Source organism: Ammospiza caudacuta, chromosome 6 (assembly GCF_027887145.1).
Source record: "Ammospiza caudacuta isolate bAmmCau1 chromosome 6, bAmmCau1.pri, whole genome shotgun sequence".
Taxonomy (NCBI): domain Eukaryota; kingdom Metazoa; phylum Chordata; class Aves; order Passeriformes; family Passerellidae; genus Ammospiza; species Ammospiza caudacuta.
This window is the reverse complement of record NC_080598.1, coordinates 34,606,705-34,628,055: the sequence shown is the minus strand read 5'-3', so window position 1 is coordinate 34,628,055 and position 21,351 is coordinate 34,606,705. Positions and strand designations below refer to the sequence as shown.

Below are 21,351 nucleotides of genomic sequence, written 5' to 3'. Positions count from 1 at the left end.
CAAAAGGTTTCCTTGGCTTTATAATCTATGAATTTTACTGGTTATGCTGGGGTTAGCCTTTCATCTAAGATTTAGAGAACCTTGCTGACTATCTTTCAAGTCAGTAAGGAATTTGAGCTAGAGAAAAAACAAGAGCAAGTTTCCCTTCCTCAATTTTCACCAAACTTTACTGAAACTGTTTTTTTTTAATTATGTTTGCTATTTCACATGTTTTGCAAGTTAAAAAATGAAGGAATTATACTTGATCTTTCTTGGTAGTATTTTATTTCTAAAATCTAAAAGCAAATAATGGCAAATATTATTTCATTAACAATTAAATTATATATGTTTTAAAAACATCTTGCAAGGAGAGGAGACAATTGAATAATTTCTAAGTTTAGTTGAGACCAACTCTCAGAACAGAGCTGTTTTTTTTAATTCATGCTAAAATTTGGACCATAAATATTCTTTTCCCCTACTGAGCAAGTTTGTAAAAACAGGTCTTTAATTCACACTCCCCATTTTGCATCCCAAATTGGTTCTATGGTTCACTTCCTCAGATTCCTATAGTCACTGAAGCAGTAGAAAATGGTAGTATGTTAAATACTTTAAAGAAGAAAAAATTGCAAATAGAAACCTCCAAAAGGACAAAAGACTCTTCAATTACTAAATGAGCAGACAAAAGAAAGTTCACATGCACTGAAACAGGTAAACTATTCTGAAGCACAGGCACTAAACACAAATAATCACTAGGGGTTTTTTGTTGTTGAGTTGGGTTTTTTTAAACAAAAAGATAACAGGACCAAATCAAACATTTTAGACACTTTAAAATGCTTTGTCTCTAGTTAAATGTTACTTTACACAGAGATATTTACAAAGACCAATTTTTTGTGACAAGCTAAACTATGCTTGTAAGGTAAAGGTATGAGATCTGATGCTTTCAGATCATATTTCTACAAGTTAATTTAGTTTTCTCATATTTGTAGGCAATTTTCCTCTAAGAGGCTAGATTATTCTTCCTGGAGATTTCTACTCCTCCTTCTTATTCTTCCTCCTCCTTTTTTTATAATCAAATACAGCTCAGAGAAATAAAATTGTCTGTGAGACAGAAATAAATAAAACTAAGAGTAAGGAAACAATTAATAAGGCATTATGAAAGGAATAACAAAAGAAACATAAAAGGGGCAGACAGAACCATGTGGAGTTACACAAAAGAAAATTTAAAGCAAGAAAGGCTGTAGACACTTATTTGCATTAGAAAATTCACTTGTTATCAATATTCTAACTGCAAATGTACATTAAGATGAATCAGAAGTAGGCTTTAATCCAACTTAACCCAATACACATGCATGCTACCACCCTTACTATTATCAATAGCAATTCTAGTATTTTACTGATTCTGCAAGATCTTTCCCTTCTCACCAGCTGCTCCATTTCATGTTCCTGCCAGCTTTTTTGCACCATTCATGTAGTCCAATCAGGCAATGAGATCCATATCTGGTGATGGGCCAAAATCCATAATATCACTTAAGTGTCTTTCAAACTTTTTTCTTCAGAAGAGGGGAGGTGATCTTAGTTTATTATCAAGGCCAGAAACAAAATATAAAGTAATTTCAAATTCTGTCATGGCAAATTCTATCTTCTATCAACTTTTGAAACCTTAAGCCCACCTAGAAGGAAAAAAAAACCAAACTAACAAGCCACCCTTGTAAGGAAGTCAGGGAAGAAGTGCTGTTTTCCATTAGAAACACTTTGCGTATTTCCTTGGGCATTGGAAAGGTGACAGTGAACACAGCAAAGAGAGTATCTCTACCTGAATAATATAAATTGTATAGACTTGCTGTCTGGAACTGTTACTCTTATACCCCTAGCACTTTATTTATTCAAAAAAGAATCTAACTCAGATTACCTCCTATTACTAGTGAACTGTTAATTTATAACACTTGCCTTTCCAAAACTTCCTTTCTGCCAGCATTTTCCCAGTAGAAGGTTTACTAAGTGTCTTGAATAAAGGCCACTGGCCTTTATGACACAAAAATCAATAGAATTATATAATGATTTTAAATCATTCCCATCTGGAAATAGTTCTTCCACCTTGCCCCGTTTTATTTCATAGCAAGATGATATACAATTTTCAGCGACACATTTTCTGTATATTGAAGCACACGTATATATTCAGTCAAAGAAACTCATATTGTCACAGACTGTTTCCAGTTAACAGTATAAAAAGAAGTAAAGAGATCACTTTTATAATCCAAATTATCTGCAGCATATTCAGAAATATCATGCTTTGTAAACTCAGACAATGAGTGTGTACTGTCAAAGGAAGGTCATCTGATTCACATTCCAGTAAAGGTTGAAAATTAGTCAGAATCAAAGAAAATATAATTCTTCCCCACTTACACCCTATTCTTACCCTCAAACCTGACTTTTATTAAAAGAGTTTTTAGTTCACAATTTTACACATGCAAGGGCTTGGTTTGCAAGAAAGGACAACAAAGGAATACAAAGAATTCCCTTGAGGCTGGAAGAGGCAGTTAATACAACTCTTGTTTTAAAATAAGCTTTGGCAAGGCTCAATGTATCTTTGACATTCTTCAGGAAAATTACTCAAATCTAGACAAAAAACAAGCTGTTTCAGAAAAAAAATTCTTTGAAGTGCTAAGAAGAACCATCTTCCGATACAACACCCAGAAACACTGATGATGCCACTTCCCTGATGAGCTGAGAGTGAACAATAAATAGGCAAGAGAACATAGAACAGATGAGGAACTAACAAGTGATTTGGACAAAAATATGAGGCAGGGGAAGGGTAAAGAGAAAGCCTAGACTAGAAGTTGGATGTAGGAACCAGGAATTCTTGAGCAATAGGATGAGACCAAAGAAAAAAACAACCTCAAAATTAATAGGTGTGACTAAAGTACACTAAAACCAAAAGCATTAAAAGAAGAGCAGGACAAGGAGAGACCAAGCCATCAAGACCAGATTTGAGGAGAAATTTCAGGATTACACATGGAATAAGAAGAAAGGAGGAGCCATAAATGAGATTAAGGAAGAAACAGGCACTCCATATCCTTTAGAACACTATCTTCTTCACAGCCCTTCTTTGACTCCAAAACTGATACTTAGAAACAGCACTGTTCCTTGCAAATGAATTTCTGACACTATTTCTAGAATAGGTTTCACCATCTCTTCTGATGGTGGTGCACATGCAGGCTGGTCTCAACACTTTGGAACATCAATCGATGAACAAGGAAACATTCCTATTACACTTATTTTGTTTGTTAACAGATACCAGGAACAAATGCACACTTATGAGAAACAGAACAGCAAATGCAGTCTGGTTTCTGCAATTAAACTAATCTGCTGCATCTGACAGTCTTATCATTTTTACCATAAACAAAAACTTCTAGCTTTAGAAAACTCTGTAGAATTTCTATTTTGTTTCTCTCTCTAATGTAAACTGCTGAGAGATGGAACAAAAATATTACGATTAAAACAAACACAGCTCTTCCAAATCAATCAACATCTTTTAGTATTACCATAGAAGTGATATCTATTAATGTCATTATTGGAAAAGAAACAGTACTTTATGAATAAGGAAAAAAATGTGTCTACTTTAAAAAGTCTATAGTCTAATTCAGGTGATTTAACAGTGGTCAGAATTTAACAGAATCAAAATGTAAAAAGGAAACCAAAAGAAAAGAAAAATCAAATCAATCAAATGTCCTATGCAGCAATAATGAAAATAAAAAAGTTTTAAAAGGCTCCAAGTAGGGAATGGAACAAAATAAATAAAAAGCAGTAAAAGCAGGAGAAAAGTGAACAAGAATGTCATGGCAATAACACACTGAACTTTGGAAATGAATACTGGAATAAGAAATGTACAATCTTAATACCAATCTTAATACCAGAGTAATTCAGTTTTGGTGAGGGGATTTCAGTGGCAGAAATGTCAGAGATGATATGGCAGAAACACAGTTGACCAAGATGAGGCCTAATCAGGAAGAACAGTTTTAGGGGCTTTGTAAAAACAAAGGAAATTATTAAACTAGAGAAACAGTCAATCAGGTGAATAGACATTTTTATCTACGTCTCAAACCTACAAATTCAAGTAGTGTACATGAGAACAGCAAGACACGAATAAGAACAAATTGCTCCACATTTAAACAAACTGATTTGTGATTTCATACCAAAACATACTTCAACACAATTCAGCAGAATTTCCATCAATATAAAGTAGCAGCAAAAGATTAAGAACCCAGAGTTAGAGGAGGATATTGGCCAGAAAACCTTTTAAATCCAGAAATCTGAAACTTCACAAATAAATTACTGTACTCAAGATGCAAAAAGTTAAAAGAATGGGGAAAAGCTTACCACATTGATTTTAATGGGAATAAAATTTAACCCCTTTAGTCTCTGAATCTTACTCTATTCAATTCTAAATCATAAAGCACCCAAATTTCTCTGAAATATTGAAATCCTTCAGATTTTTTAAATTACTTACCAGTAATTACACAGTATTACCATTGATACTTAAAGCCACATAGCTCTAAGACATCAGAATGTTAAAATAAAGAGATGTTATCCTACATTTATATTCAAATCATGGAGTCACGTTATACTTCCACACTTCAATCATAGTTTGGGTTACATTTTAGATAAAACTTAGGAGGGATAAAGGCTCAGATATGAAAGCATACATAATGAGCACGGACTACCTATTACAGGAAAACACATTTATCAAGAAAATGTAATTAATACTTAAAATCTGGCATGTCTTATTTTTAGTTCAGACAAAGAAAAAAAAAGAAAAAAAGACAGCTTGGCTTGTCTGATTAGAAAAAAAAAAAAAAAGAGATGAATTTCTGTAATGTTAGGAACAGTTTAGGAAGAAGCACTGAGCAGATGGAGAACCAGCTTTCACTGATGCCAAGTCCTGTGATTTCAATGCAAATCTTTACTGTGAAAGGGTTTTTTTCTGTTTGTTTGGGACAAGAAAAGGAGTACAGGAGAGACCATTTTTTTGTTGATTTCAGATGCCTACAGGTACATAAGTAAGAAGAAGTATCTCTTAGGTCTAGTAACAAGTCCAAAGTTGCAGAGAGCCCTGTTGCAAATAAAACATATGCAAATGGCAATGAGACCACTTGGATATGAGCCCTCCACAGATGGGAAATGTTATCTACAAGAGGACCATCAAAAAGGAAATGAAAGTTCTGATGTGCTGAAATGGGGCTAGAAGGAAAAGCAGGATAGAAGAGCAGGTCATGGAAACTCAGAGAATGTTTAGGGAATGAGGTAGTCAAAAACAGAGAACATAAAGAAAGATGCAAGTAAAGCACATGCCCTACGTATTTACGTCAGGGTCGCACAAACTACAATATTTAAGTGACCTGTTACCAACCCTTAATGCAACAGTGCAATCACCTTTCAAAAATCAGTAACCTGGCACCTGTATCTTAAAGCTGATGATAAGTGATAAGAAGTAGCCAATACTTCTGTGTCCCACAGAGATCATGTCACTTGGGGAACAGTAAGAACATAGAAGTTTTGCATCAGTTGAACTTCTCGGCCAATTTCTGGCCAAGAAATAGCTGAGTTGTCAAGCAAGTACCACTGAAAAATGGGACACTGATAGATATATATATATATGGGTAATCCAAATCACCCATGAGTTAAGCATTTCTGTAAAGAAAACCAATTTTCAACTATTCTCTATAATTTGAAAACTCAAAGGGTTCTTATTTAGTACTTGAACTCTGCCCTGTTATTGCCATTCTTTTTACTTGAGCAGAATTACCATTAAAACAAAGAAAATTGATTTACTCTTCACTCAAATTCTTCTTTTTTCAAAAAAAAAACCTTGGAAAACTCTCCACTTGAGATAGAAAAGTAAAACCTATTTTTAATGCAAGCCTTGCTCCACAAGTTTATCTGTTCAGGTTTTTCAAGATGGCCCAAGGTCTTTTGTGTACTTCAAATTCTCAAGCATGTACGGACCTTGCAAAAGACAAAAATGCAGCAATGCATTGCAACAGACATACCAAAATTAAACACAGACCCAAAAGAAAGAGGTTAAACAAACAGATCAAGTGTTTAGGGAAGGGAATGTAACTGTTGCCTCACAATCCTTATACCTATTGTTCATAATGATTATGCTCCAGTGACTGTTTTGATTTTTATTCTACATTTTTATTGTATTTAACTGCTGGGTATCTAGAGAAACTATATGTATTATTATTATAAATTATATGTATTATTACAATATCAAAACCATTCTCGCAGTTTTATTTGAACTGCACAGCATTTCTCTATCTTAATCTTTAATGCACCAGAATCATTCAGCCATGGCCTAAAAAACCAAATGTGAAAAATTCATGTCCAAAATTATATTTTTTCATCTTGATAATCATCATCTTGCAATCCAAGTATTGTTATTGAGGGTATGTATGCTGGCAATTTTTGGCTGGTTTACTGCTAATGCCTACCACGTTTTAAGAAAAGTAATCAAGTGCCTGGATATGATCAGCTCTATAATGATATTTTAAAAATATATATTTTAAAGAATCTATTCACAGCCAAAAATCTGATGAACAACCTTAGTCTACTCTAGGTCACTTAACCCTTATCTTTCAAATAATGAGGGCAGCTCTTCAAACATGGCAAGATTCTGCTCACAAAGTAAGGTTATGCTATCACTTCCACTTCTCTTGCTCTTTATGCTTCAACAGCATTTTTACTAAATTGATTCAAGACCCATTCCCTGAAGGCTTCACATGGGACTTGTATTTTATATCGGCTAAGCAACATGGAAAAGTTTGTTATATTCAAGACAATTAAAAATACAGGCATTTTAAAATGCTGAAAAAAGAAACATACTTAACAACTTAATCTGAACCCAGGATACCTATTTTACACAGAAATATAATAAGCCCTAACAAAGAAGCTCCATCAGGCCAGTGACATCAGCTGTTATCAAAGGCACCTGGCTGTTCTTAAGACTATTTTCAGCTGCCTTTTGAAATATCCAGTAAGAAATTTTCATGGTCTATTTTCTGCTTCAGGTGGCTTTTCCTTACCTCCCCTTACCATGCCCTTGGAAAGGAACCAGAGAACGACTTGAACATTTTTGTGTGAAAGCACTTGAGAAACTGTAACCCCTTTCCCTCCCTGAATCAGTACCTTGAAATCAGACTGGACAATGATTTTGCATGAAAGAGATATGTTCTGTGCATTTTGTGAAAAATCTGACCTGACTTAGCCAATTACAAGCTTCTAGAAATCTGAATTTCTACCTAATTTTTACAAGATCTGCTGAAGCTTAACAACCAGGCACCGCATCTACCTCCTCAGTGGTCTTCTGCATGCCATCCCAATGTGCAAGGCAACTGAATTAAGTTTCTTCCTACTTTCAGTTTTGAGTGAGAGTCAGATTTTCCACTGTAGAAGTCTGCATTTAACAGGCTTTAGGTAAAACACTAACCACAAATTGTCACCCTGCGTATTTCTGCAGCCTCACCCATGGTGATATCCCTAACACAGTTGTAAACAATGGTCTGTCACTTTATATTGTTGAGTAACTTGAGTAGGAATTTGGGGATACTGACAGAGAATGTGGGGAGAAGATGGAAAAAACAGTTTATAATGCAGACCAGAACTGGAAGCTTGAAAGAATAAACTGGGGTTAACTAGAGAATGAAAGAAACTAAGAGGAAATAACAAGATGTGGTAGTGAATGAAACCAGATGAGCAAAGCCAAGCAGAACAACCAAGACTTGGGGATCACCAGGACTGGTAAGAATTCTGCATCTGACAGAATTTGAAAGAATTGGATTTTAATAAATATATTTGGGAGGGAGCTGGCTCACAACAAGAGACTGAAAAAAGATCCACCAACAGAAATCAACAAACACGAAAAACAACAGAAGGAAGGAAGAGTGAGAAGAATTAGTAGGCAGGCAAGGGCTGATAGCAGAGAAAGAACATGCAGTCAAGAGACAGTCTGGGACTAGTCAGGCCTAAATATCAGACTGAAAAGGCAGAGTCAATGCCACCCTAGAGACTGGCATGAAGCAGAGAAAGCTGGAACTATAAGCAAAAACCTAAAAACACAGTGTTTGTTTTCAGAATCTATTGAAAGACATAACATAAAACATCCTAAAGACTCTACATTCTCTGCAAGTATCTAAAAACTCTTTTCTCCTGAGACTTCCACTTTCCACCTTCCTCTGCTAACAATAAAAATGTAGCGCAATAATGCAGAATTTTGTTCCTTTCTAAATTCAAGCAAGAGTAATATTTATGTATTAGATTTAAAAGCTCTAATGCTAATTATCAACACAACATCCGTATCACATAATATCTCATTTTCTATTTTTAGGTTTATTTTAAGTAAAGAATTACACACAGATGCACTTATAAATGATATTAAACAAATAAGTACCAAGCACTTTTAATTCCTCGGACATCAGCAATTCCTCCATTTAACTTTGTCACCAGCATTAATTCTGTCTTTATTACATTATCTCAAATGATTTTTTCTATGCTATCTCATTCAATAAATTGCATATTTTCTGGGATAAGACAAGTTTTATCTTGAAGGATGACACTCTCTTTAGGACCCTGCATTCAATATTATAGAACCTAAGCATTACATAGGAGAACAGGTTTTTAATCTGAGCCTTTGCTAAAGAATTCTTAACTGGCTGTATTAATGACATAGTTGTGCATTAATAGTAAATAACAAGATTCTAACAGTTTTTAAAGCTTTTGTATTAATGAAAAATTGGAAATTTAACTCCATTCCCTCTCCTGTACTCCCTAACTGCTTGTTGCAATTAAATTGAATTTATTCTGTATCTTCAGAATGTTGAACAGTAATATACTAACAACAGCAATTATCAAATAAAGCAGATGTGTGAGCTTCTTCTCAGACCACTACAAATAAATGACTGTATTCCCAGTTTTTACACATTAACCAAAGAAGCTAAAGAACAAAGAACACTGCTGAGACAAATTGCTTTTTTATGTCACTCCAAGAAATCTGCATTATTGTTTAGAAGTACTTTTTTCTTCCTCCAAAAGAAAGTACTTTATTCCACTGCAGTTTCTTATTGATTTATTTCAATCTAGAGAACAGTAAAAATATATCCTAAAATAATGCACTCTCTAAATCAAAGATGTAGAATTAAGAAATAGGATGAATATATGAACACTACCTTCCAATATTATTATTTGAGGCATTAAGAGAATCTAAAGAGTAAAATAAATGGGGAGGTAATATATGTATTGAAGTATAACTCATGAAAAATACAAATTAAAAGAGCTAAAACATATTTTGTTATACCCTCAGTTCAAAAGTACTATTCCTCAGAACATTTTAAAGACATTCTGTAGGCTAACTATTGAGTTATTTAAAAGCTGAACCATGGAGACATGGCAGCTCAGGACAGGTCTCATGCTTGAAAAAGTTTTTAATTATTATATCTACTTTGCTCCCCAGACTCTATTAGATACACATTTCTGAGATCCGTACTATGTGCCTTGACTCCAGCCTTGTTCTCCGTGCAACACAAGATTCAGAGAAGTTAATACACATTTCACGATATTGTGATTAAAATCTGACAGCTTAGGCCCAAGTTTACAATGCTCATGTGAAACAGAACTTCAGAGATTGATTCTTGCACAAAGAAACAAATCTCTGTTCTTTGTTTCTTTACTGTAGCTAACTTCTAACTTACCCTACCAAGCTGTGACTGAAAAATCCAATTATTTAGATTTGAGAGATTGCAGAACTTCCAAGGTACTACAAAAACTGCCATAATTTGTAGCTTTTTTACTGAATGGCTTTCCAACACAATGGCATATCAAGAGTTTCTAAAATAATTTTATGTGACTGGTTTTAGTGTAACAACCCAATACTATTAATGTATGGCTGAATAACCCCAGCATCTCTCTGTCTGTCTCTCCACCTTCTCCTTTATTATCTCCTCTAAACAGGGGAAAACAACTGGTCATTATTTTCAAGGAGAGCAACACTTGCTCTTCATGCACACATTTCTACAGTGCTGATCACAAATCTCTGTTGAAACAAACAAGAGCAAGCAGCTGTCTGTTTGTTGTGTTTTGTCATACCAACAACTTTATTTTGTTTCCTGGAAAGCTACCCAATAACCAAGATCAGCAAGAATAAGCTCAATGTTACTGGATGCTTGCACACACTGAGACCCATCTTTTGACTAGAAGGCCATAAATGCACTAGCCAGGATCCCTCTCTTACTCCCCATCTGTCACAGCTCCATGCAGCCTGTATGCTATGAGGCTGTACCCATGGAGAATTTCAACACTCTAAAGTACATAAATGGCAGACTTACTGAGGCAGACAGGAATGGTATTCTAGCATGGAGCTTCGTCATCAAGGACAACAGCCAGAAAAGTAGTCATGTCTCAAAATACAAAACTAAAAAGCCCTACAGATTGGAAAAAGCTTACCTGCTGAGCTAAGCAAAACACTGAAGTCTGTTCCTCTCTGTGACTCCCCAACTCCATTCTGTCCTTCTTTTTCTGTATCCTCATAGCGGCTCCAGTTAGAAAATACCTTTCTTCTTGAATAGCATTTCACTTCTTCCTTCCCTTCTTCATGCAGTGATTCAGTATCATCATCCTCCTCTACCTGTGACATTCAAATGGACAGTTAAGCCATTGCAACTTAACAGCATTTTGTTCTGTATTTCAACAATCATTCATGCAAACAATACCAACCACAGAAATAAAACCCAGAAAGACAAATCCATCTGGATCCCCACATATATTTTAGCTGGTATTATCTTTGTGAACTGTTAATTCATCAAGAATGTAACTAGAAGTACTGAGTAAAGCTTCAGTTCCTACATGGGATCAAGCAGTGACAGTGATACAAGTTCCACTACTTTCCCTTCTATTCTGAAAATTCATAATGACTTGAAAATAGCCTTCTTCCTACAACTGAGAGCAATGCATACAGAGTGGAACTAAGAATTGAAACCAAGAGCCTCTGTCTCTGTCCAAGTGTTGCAGTGATACAGGTTTTAACTGAAAAAAACCAATGTTTGTACAGTGGAATTGGAAAAGATACATTCTGCAGACAAACATTTTGAAAATGGTGATTTATGTAAGAATTTCCATTATAATCAACTATAGAGTCAAGTAATATGGAAAAATTAATAAAATTTAATTTCCTTCATAAAAGCTATTTTATGGAAATGCACATGAAAAAAAATTAAATACACTGCTAGCAGTCAACCTACTAATCTTAACCTCTTAAAAAGTCCTAAGGTCAAAAGGAGAACTTATCAAAGAGTCAAGATAAAAGCAAAATAGGCAATTACCACAAGTACTCAACAGCTGTGGAAAACTATCCCCTGTTTTGAAGTCTATATATGCAGCTCTCCCAGAGCTTGGGTTTCAGCTGAAATGACTGTTGCTTCACAAAAAGAAATATTTGCTTCCTGGAGGGAGGAGCACTCCACAGGCAAGAGATTAAATCTGTCACAATTACACAAATGCACTCTCAGGCGTCAAACAGATGACAAAAAGGGAAAATATTCTGTGCATTCTCACTGGTTCTGTGCAATTTTCAGGTAAATTCTCTTTTCTTTGTATTCATCAGATAAATACACTAAAATGGTTGTTGTAGGTAAACAGTTGGTTATGTGAACAAGTGGATGAAGTGACAATTACATTACTGGAAAGTGAGGCAGAGCCATAATTTCCATACAACAAAAAACCAAAACCCACAAACCCAACTTAATACTTCTCTATTCTTCTTCATGAAATTAATGATTTGCTATAATCCAGCAAACCTAGTGAAATTCAGTGCCCAAAATAACTTGGAGCTGATACAATTCACAGGTCAAAGCAAGAACAGTGCTACAAAGATAGATCAGTTTTGTACTTTATTTTTAAGAAAAGATCAGAATCATCTTAAGCAGCTATAACATTATAGACAATTACTTCTTATAGACTTGTTTAAAGAATTCACTCCTTTCAGCTGTAAACATAAAATACCCAGGAGTACCACTCCCGTAGTTCAACAAGTTTCCAGTTAACTAGTATGGATACAAATGTCTTCTCTTAAACCAGATTAAATTCTTTTTCACTTTCTGTTATTAGCTGCATATGTTATACAGTGCACCTCAAGAAAATTTCCCTTCTTAGAAGTGAAATAGTTAACTTCAAGAAATAAACCACAAATTCTCAGGAGCATTAACAGCAGCTATGCAACCTGGTTCCGCAAGTACTGTCCTGAAGCTAGTAAAACAAGTAAACTTCAAATAAAAACCTGCTTCCATTTCCAATAAATATTTAATGGAAAATCTTACATGATGCACCACCAAGCTACAAAACAAAACTGCAAATAATCACACTTGAATAGTCAACATTCAATTAATTTAAAGATGTGTTAAAATTTCCAAATACATTAAAAACTTATCAGTGAAACTTCAGAAAATAGTTTGCTTCTACCATCTCATGTGACAGCTACCAAGTAAGAACCCCAGGAACTCAGAAACATACACCTTAATCACCTTTCTCATAGCTACCTATTCAGCTACACCATGTGCTACTAACATTGTCACCCCACCTTACTGAGTATGAGTTGTAATCAGAACAGAGCAAACATCTGTCCTGTGTGTAATGAAATAAGCTACACTCTTGCCACATTGTCAAATCACCAAAGATACAAGCTGAAACAAATTCTAGAAGCCAACTCAGATATAACCTTTAAAAAGTATTACTCACGTAAGGAGAAAAACATGGGCCTTTAAATAAAGCTATCTACATGTTATTGCTCAGTGCTCTAACACCACATGATACCACAGGAGGTACACCATCTATCTGCTGTGCCTCAGTTCCAGACAGTAATGCATCGCCATTTGCACATTTCATTGAAATTTTCAAAGTGTGCAAAGCATGCAAAAATCCAGCTGAACAAAACCAGGAAACCTTCAGACTATTCTGCATATCAGAAGAATTAAAAAAAAAAAAAAAAAATGTGTGCAATATTCCACCCAAACACTAAAGCACTCAAACAACAGGGAAAGGGCCAAGTTCCCCTGCAGAGGAACTTGCACTATTTGTGGTCCTCTGCCAAGCAATGCATTTTTATCCTTTATGAGAACCTGTGACTGCACTTTTCTTCTAAAGGAAAGCTAAAAGCATAGTACAAATGACCACAATCTGCAGTCTAACAGAGAAAAAAAAATACTTTAGTACACTAATTTTACATACAGGGTTGGGGACAGTATGGTATTGAGAAAATATCAGAAAGTGGGCTTTTTGTTTGACTTGTCTTACAGATAAGAACACATTGATGCACGTGGTTCAGGAATAAAGGTGTTTAAATGAAGTAAACATTGCTCTGTAATTTCCCCTGGGGTCATCCTTCTGCACTTCCCTGGATCCCAGAGTGGTTTGGATCAAAGTACACAATGGAGAAAGTGCAACAGTGACCTCTTGCATCCCACTTCAATTACTCAACCACTATTCACTGAAAGTGCAATCAGTCCTGGCATGTTAAGTACATGTGTCCAAGCACTCAACAAGAATTATTGGGCTCACAGCCCTTTTACAAAACAAAACTCAAAGTGCATTAAAAGTCAGGGCTTCCATTAAGACTTTCTAAAACTGTACTTACTATCCTTAGGAAGCCACAGGAGCTAGAGCTTATAGCCTTCTTCCTGTTCAATTCTGGTTACACTGCAGGAAAAAAATAGAACTCTGCATCTTTGTCAGTACTTAGAATACTGTACTTATTCTACAGTAACAGAACCATCAGACATTCAGCTTACCTTTCCTTGGACCAACTGCTGTTGCCTATCATGTAGGTATCATGCATTACTAGATTTCCATTCTTATTTATTTTGAAGCATTCCTCCCAGTTCTCTTCCCAATATGTCACTTTACAGTATGTAAACTTCATTTGAGCTTTTTTGTTAATCTCTTAGAAAGAGCATAGCTATTTGACTTCTTCACTTCCTTCCCAAATTATCTTTAGAAACTCTTCAAAATTATATTGATCAAGTGCTACTTTTCCCCTTTGCTACTGAATCTCTGTATTATTGTTTGGAATTACAGCTACAACATATTCACATTTCCTTAATCTTTTCCATTCTTTATTAGGGACACTCACCTACAATACCCCAGACATCATATATATCCACTCAGAGTCATAAAAACCAGTCAGTGTCATACGGGGATCCCGGCATATTCATGGACACCCATAACCGCTGTCTATTCCCTACATCTGCTGCTCTCAACAACAAGCAACAGCATTCACCAATTCCTTAAATAAACTTCTGTCTTGATTCCCTCTTCCCTTCATAGCAACTGCTGTACAGCTGTGGTCAAGTGCAAAGACATTCAAGCTTACCTAGATGTCTCAATCCCATTTTCTCTTCTCATCAGGGTAAAAGGCCAGCAAGAAAAATAAAATATTCTCTGGGTCGAATCTGATCCAGATTATCAGCTGCATCATGAATGAGCACATATCTTTTTTTTTTCTTATTTATTTTTAAAATACTAAGATGTATATGCAGAGACAATCTTTTGGTTGTCATTCTAACTTTGGCAGCAGCTGTTAAGGCCAAATTTTCACAGAAGGGACTTCTAAGTCAAAGGGCCAAAAAAACGTTTATAATTAAGCAGCAAAGCCATTCACGATCTCTACATCTTAAATTGTTTCACAGAACAGAAGTCTGTATATCAAGACTTGTATGCATGTAAATTAGAATATTGAGTTCTTAGTGGTTCCTCTGGGCAGACCAAAGTGGAAATGTTAAAGACTTACTCTTTAATGTTAGAGACACTCACTCATTAATGACTTAAATTGCTCTTGGAAAGACATACTTGCTTTAAATTTCATGGTTCAAAGTTTTTGGTAGTGTAACCAAACAGGAGCAATGGGATTATACCAGGAATTATCTTAGTACATTACAGATACAACACAATGTCCAAAAGAATTCCTTTTTTAGCAACAGTGCTCATTACATGCACTTTATTTATATTTAAAACTAAAAAGGTACAGGAGAATTCCCTGACAGCTTAATTTATGTATTACTATGACTGATAGGCTAATACCTCATGACAGTTATATATAGCATAAAAATCTTCAAAAGTTTTCTTATTTTATACATTTAATTAATTAAAACCCATATATATATATATATATCCCTCTTTTTGTAAGTAATTACTTGACAAAGGAATGCATCATCTCGTTTATTGTGGTGGAAATTTAACAAACTCTCTAAATAATTAACTGTATGGTATACTAAAGAAAAATAGACTACATTCAGAACAATGGCAAATGGAAGAAGAACTTGCTGTTCAGCTGCACCAAAACCCCACCTCCTAAAATATTCTTTGTACTCTAAATTTTTAACATGATCAAGGACCCGGGCTACAAGGTGTCCTGCATCTTTCTCACAAATCATTAACATTTCCACTAGCTAAAGCCATATTCTGTACAAATCTTATGCCTCACTGAATTGAAATGAGAATTATTAGGAGCTAAATATCTCCTTTAGATTCACTGAGACAAGGAAAAAGAAAAAGCCCCACAGGCAAACAGCTTGGTTATTTTGTTTTTAACTACCGATTTAAATGGCAGACCACCTTCTCTTTCAAAGACCTAGAAAAGAATCCATAAATCCTGATGCTCACTCTTCACTGCCCTCTCAGAAGTATCTCCATGACCTGCTAGTACATGATTAGCACATGGTCCTTTGAATGAGAGCCTTACAGGGAAAAAATGAACCAATCTAATACATGCTGCTCAAATTTCACACTGTAGCTTTCAGAGACCCAGTTTGAAAACTGTTGACTTGTAGATAAATTAAACTTAATAACCATGCACTGTAGGTTAGCAAGACTTTATTCTTGGCAAAGCCTGCCAAGTAATTATTTATTTCAGAAAGTGCATATTTGAGAGTGCTGCTCATTAGATACAGGATTTTCCAAACTACAAAGCCACTAGCTAAAATTTCACTCTACTGATTAAGATTAAAATTCCAAACTGAAGGATACTTGATGGGGTATGTTGTGAGAACAGTATCATTATGAATTCAGTACTCATTCTGCACTAACTGGAAAATTTGGAAGAGTATCAACAAGTTGCATTAACTGCAGAAGAAGCCTTCTGTCTCTTTTCCCCAAGGCTGTCCCATGCTGTGAACAAAAAGTCTGTAGGAAGTTTGTCCAGCTGCTGTCTATAGATAATGAGACTTTTGATTTTCTAAACTTGCCACACTAATACATTTCCACCAACAGAAATTCAACTGTATTTTTTCTTTAACTCAGTGGAAATGATTTTATGAAAGTTACTGGCAACTATATAAACCTATCAAGCAATTCATACAAAATTATCATATGGACCTGTATAAAACCTGGCAGCTCTTCTACCTTCGAATTGTCAGTAACTTTAAAAAGCCGGTTTTTTGTCTTACAAACATCAGTCAAAAATATGAGTGCAAACATAAAATAGGAGCCTTTGTCTTGACAGAAATAAAAGGTTTCAAGAAAACCTTACAAAGTAAATTGCCAGAGAGGTTACAGCATTTTCAGTAAGATTACTGATTATTCCTAAGTATAGGCTTTACTTGGCAAAACCCAGAAGTTTATATATTGCATACATATGGATCCACATATGTGAATGTTGCATGTCTTATTTCAAAACCAAGTTACACTTTGTATTCTGGAGTGGTAAAGGAAATCTTCTGGAGAAAGATAGTTGTTTTTACCAAATCAGCTGTTCCTAAAAAGAAGTTTCCTAAACTGCATTAGAGACTGACAATATCCTGAAACTGTTTCAATTCTTGTGTTAATGTCACAGTATTATAGAGTAATTCCAACTGAAAGGGATTGCAAGAGGTCATCTTGTCCAAATGCCTACTCAAAAGAAGGTCAAAACTGAAATCAGACCATGTAGGTTGGGGCTTTGTCTACTCAGGGCTTGAAAACCTCCAGCAGTCTACTTAATCCTTAGTATTTCATTTTGCTGTTTTGTTCCAGCACTTCTAAAATTGCAAAAGCAGTTGTATTAACAGCTTTAACAAGAACTTGTAAAGAACACACATGAGGAGTTCTGTAACATCAAGAAAGCAAAATTTATTGAGGGGAAATATTCACCTCAACACTTAAATAAGTGATGTTTTAAAAGACATTGCTATTTTACTAGTTTTCATGAGGCAATGAGTAAGAGAGCCTCTCTCAATAAACATTTCTGTTATAAACTTCTACATATTGAAAAGCTTTGTAGTTCTGCAACTGTATAAACGATGAAGTAAAAGCACAACAAATTATGTAAAAAGCTCAGTTAAAGCATCCATCTGCAGAACAGAGAAAAATTTGATTTTAACTCACAGGGTTTATTTCATAAACTTGGAACAAAGTTTGCTCAAAAGAGCAAGATTTGCAGAAGACCTTAGTTATATTGACAAATCTAATGTTTATTTAACAACCCCTACATGCACACAGCTTTAGAACAAAGCCAACAAAAATACAGCAACTGTACCAGGATCAAAAACAACAAGAAGAAGCTTCAGGGTATCTCATGCAAGGAGAAGTACAGGACAAAGTTTCTCAACAGATCTATTTTTTTCCACAATGAAAAAAAAAACAAAAACAAAAAAAAAAAAAAAAAAAAAAAAAAAAAAAAAAAAAAAAACGACCCCCGAAAAAAATCACTCAAAAGATTTCTGCTCTGCTATACTACACATGAAAGGAAACTTCCAAAGTTTACATTTTAATAACAACAAAACAATCACCTACCTTTAAATTCAAAAATATTTGATAAGAGATACTAACAAGTTAAAAGTTTAGGGCTTTTTAAAATGCACCTATTTTGTAAAAAAGAAAGCACATAGGAGTAAAACATTCTTTCTCTATATATTTCAAAACATAGAAATAGCTTGGTGATATTCACCCACACTGTTCTATTTTCAATTGTTATAGCATTAAAGAACAAAAAATTTTGCAAGACACCAAACAGAACAGGATTGTTTGAAATGGTACCCCTAAACTGATGGAAACTTAATCAATAGTTTCCTTCTCTCTTCTACTTGTAACCTTCTGCCAGCTTCAGTTCTTTTGTCAGTTCACAGCAGAATCAGACAAGGACAAATGGTTAGATAGGCTGGAAGCATGCCATGAAACATGGGAACTGGGAAGCAGGTCCTTTCTTCATATCTGGCAGCAATTATCTGATAGATTGTCTAAGTGTACTCATAAGCCATATCCTTGGTTTTAATTTCCTGCAATGTTGAACTCCTTTTTCTAAAATAAATTTTGTTTTCTCTTCCCAGTAAAGACTCACAGATTCTCCACTACTAGTCCTACTCACATAATACATGTGGACACAGGGGTGTCCTTTGTCAAAGTCATACAGTTTTAGAGAAATCCTTTGCAAGAAATATTTATGTTGCTTGATAAAATTGTTAACAAACTTCAGAACATTTGCCATATGTGACTGCTTTTAGACTCCTTTTTCAGTTAAGGTTTTAAAGTAGTCATTCATATGTGTAAGGCATCATTTTACAGGTTCTACATACAAGTACTGATGTTTGGTTCACAGTGGGAAATTCTATCCTGATTTTAAATTAAAGTTGCCAATATCTGTCACTTTTTGAGATCAACCATCACACAATAATGGCTTATTCCAAACATATAAATATTTACATAATGAAAACTAAAGCTGCGAAAGGAGACACTTTACCAACTTGAAACCCTATAAAGATCCTGTATAAGAAATTCCAGTCAACAGCATTTTGTTTTCCTCCCCTTTCATTATATCTGCAACATTGTCAGTAGCATAGCTGCTGCATTTTTCACCTTTCATCACTAATGTATTACCATTTCATAAATATAAATTCACATGCTACCAAAAAACCTCACATCTCTATTACTCTTCTATCAACAAACCAGCAGACCCAGCCATTATGCATTTTGTAAATTGAATTCCATTACATTTACAGCATGGCATGTTCAAGCACGAAAACTTGAGTTACAAATAGCCTGATTTGACAATATTTTCAGTAAGGGGAGTAAAAAATAGGTACTTTTTAGGACCAACAACGAGTCACACAGTAAATCAATGAACAGTAAGTTATTAAAAAGATACTAAGGATAAAAAGCAGTTTGTCTGATGTGCAAACAAAATACATAATTATGACCCAGAATGCAAAATCCCATATGAAGAAACAAACAAGCAGAATAGCTAATATTGAATTAGATTAATTATAAAAATAATTGAGTCACGCTAAAAAAATAACCATGAACTACAGCAATGCTACATCAAAAAAGATGCTATCTTTGACTCACAGAGTTTTAAACAGCATTTCCAAGACCAATACTACAATGAATTTCTTTCTTTATATAGTGGAAAACCAGAAAAGATGCAGAGAGTACTAACTCCCCACTTGACAGACACCAAAACCTTTCTTCTTCCTTGTGTCTTAAATTACATGAGAAATGTATAGGCTAATCCATTTTCTTAGGTATCTGCAAACCAGCCAGTTCAGTGATACAGGGAAAGGAGAAATTAGTGAAATAGTAATTCATCAAGGTTATGAATCTAAGAGATTGTAATCCCTGCCTCGCAGTCAAGGCAGGATCTCCCTGACAGAATACCCCAGTGGTGAAAAAAACCAGCTACTTACACCCTCCATTATTCATTTGCCTTGCACAAGTCAGTAGCACCTTTCCTAGAACAAACTCAGCTGAAAAAGAATTGATCAACTGGAGTTCTCTCAGGCACTGTGCAAAGTGTTGTCCCATAATGTAGCAAATTATGGCCAAATGTCTGATTTGTGTGGGTTTGCCTTTGAAAGTGATAGACTTGTGTTGAATCCACATGCACTGTAATTTAAAATACAGCTGTATTGTGCACAATGCATCTCTACCATGCTGCCCCAAAACAAAAGACAGCTACACACCACACGCCCCATTTTCAAGCCCTTTCAGTAGGATAACTCAAAGATGGCAAAGGCAGTAGTATCCCAGAGCATGCTCTCCAACTCCTATACCACAGTCTGAGAATTAATGATAAGTGTGTTTGGGGACTGTGTCCATACATCAATGATAAAAGGTGTAGAGACATCACACTGTCTTGACTCAGGTAAGTCAGAAGCAGAATTATTTATCACCAATGTGTGGCATGCAGTTGGTCTCAAAGCTGTGCATTTTGGACAGGAGCAACATTTTCTCCAGCAAAAATAGTTCTGCTTGTCCTGCAATGAACTGAGAATAGATGGGGACTGAGGCAAAAGAGACGGGAGTGCCAAAACAAAGCAAAGAGATCTGTGAATAAATACAATCCATGTTTCTTCAGCTATTGTACAACAACAGCATTTTATCCAGAAAGTGGAAATAAATTCAATTCCCCTTTCTACACAAATGCATCCCAAGTTGCACCTTCCACTTCCCATGAGAATACAGTGGTTTTACACACTGGAGTGGGAAATCTAGCCTCTTTCCTCAGCCAGATCTATTCTACTTCATACAGCACCTGGACACTCCCAGTAGGAGAACTTGAGAAGCTGCTGGCCTATGTGACCTGCAGATGCACAATCACCACACACATTAAAAACAAAAAAAAGAGAACAAGAATGTAACACTTAATGTCTGTCTTTCATTCCTACTCTCTTCATGACAATACCCTCATGTTTGTACATAAAGTACAAAGGATCTGAAAAAAGTTGAAGGAAATTGAGGGAAATTGAGGGAATTGAGGAAAATTCAGATTAAAAATTATTTCAAGTTCATTGGCAGGTCACTTATCTAAGAAGTGAAAAAAAGCTTCACTGCACTTTGTATTTGAAACTGGGAAGAAAACAGATTGCAGATTGAACTTTTTTCCACATCCTCAAATCCTTCGCCTCAGTAGGCATTGCAGACTGAAACTTTTTCATTGTGTACTCTCTGGTAAAAAGGCAGGCAGGGGATACGGAGAAAGTCAGTGCTAATGGCTCTGTAACATTACCCACAACTGTTTCTAACGCAAACTGACACACACAAGGATGATTTTGCCCTACATTTTAAAAGAACTGAAAATAATACTTTACCTTATTAAGAGAGGTTTTTTTCTGCATCAGAACCAGTATTTTCTGGGGCTAGCAAAGAATACAATAAGGCAAGAAAATAAACAAATACTGATAAGGTCATCAGTCTGTTTTGCTGTCTCACAGAAAATAATTAAACCACTTTTCATTATACTTCCTCCTTCAGGGTTTCACGTAATTTAAATAAGATTTTTTTTCTCCTTTCAATTATTCAACAGAAAACAAGCATTTGCAACAGTCATTTAATTGCAATTCCTGGCAGCCAGCTTAAACACGTCAG

The 21,351-nt window shown here is 35.2% G+C and overlaps 2 protein-coding genes across 2 annotated transcripts in view; one reads left to right on the top strand and one right to left on the bottom strand.

Annotated features, from left to right (window-relative positions):
- The window catches only part of CHRM5 (cholinergic receptor muscarinic 5), a 44,261-nt gene that overhangs the window by 6,961 nt on the left and 15,949 nt on the right, over positions 1 to 21,351 (top strand). The window lies entirely within an intron of this gene.
- The window catches only part of AVEN (apoptosis and caspase activation inhibitor), an 88,298-nt gene that overhangs the window by 57,958 nt on the left and 8,989 nt on the right, over positions 1 to 21,351 (bottom strand). Inside the window, exon 2 of the mRNA XM_058806962.1 lies at positions 10,474 to 10,654. Coding sequence (XP_058662945.1) covers positions 10,474 to 10,654 — 181 coding nt within the window. The remainder of the gene's footprint in view (positions 1 to 10,473; positions 10,655 to 21,351) is intronic.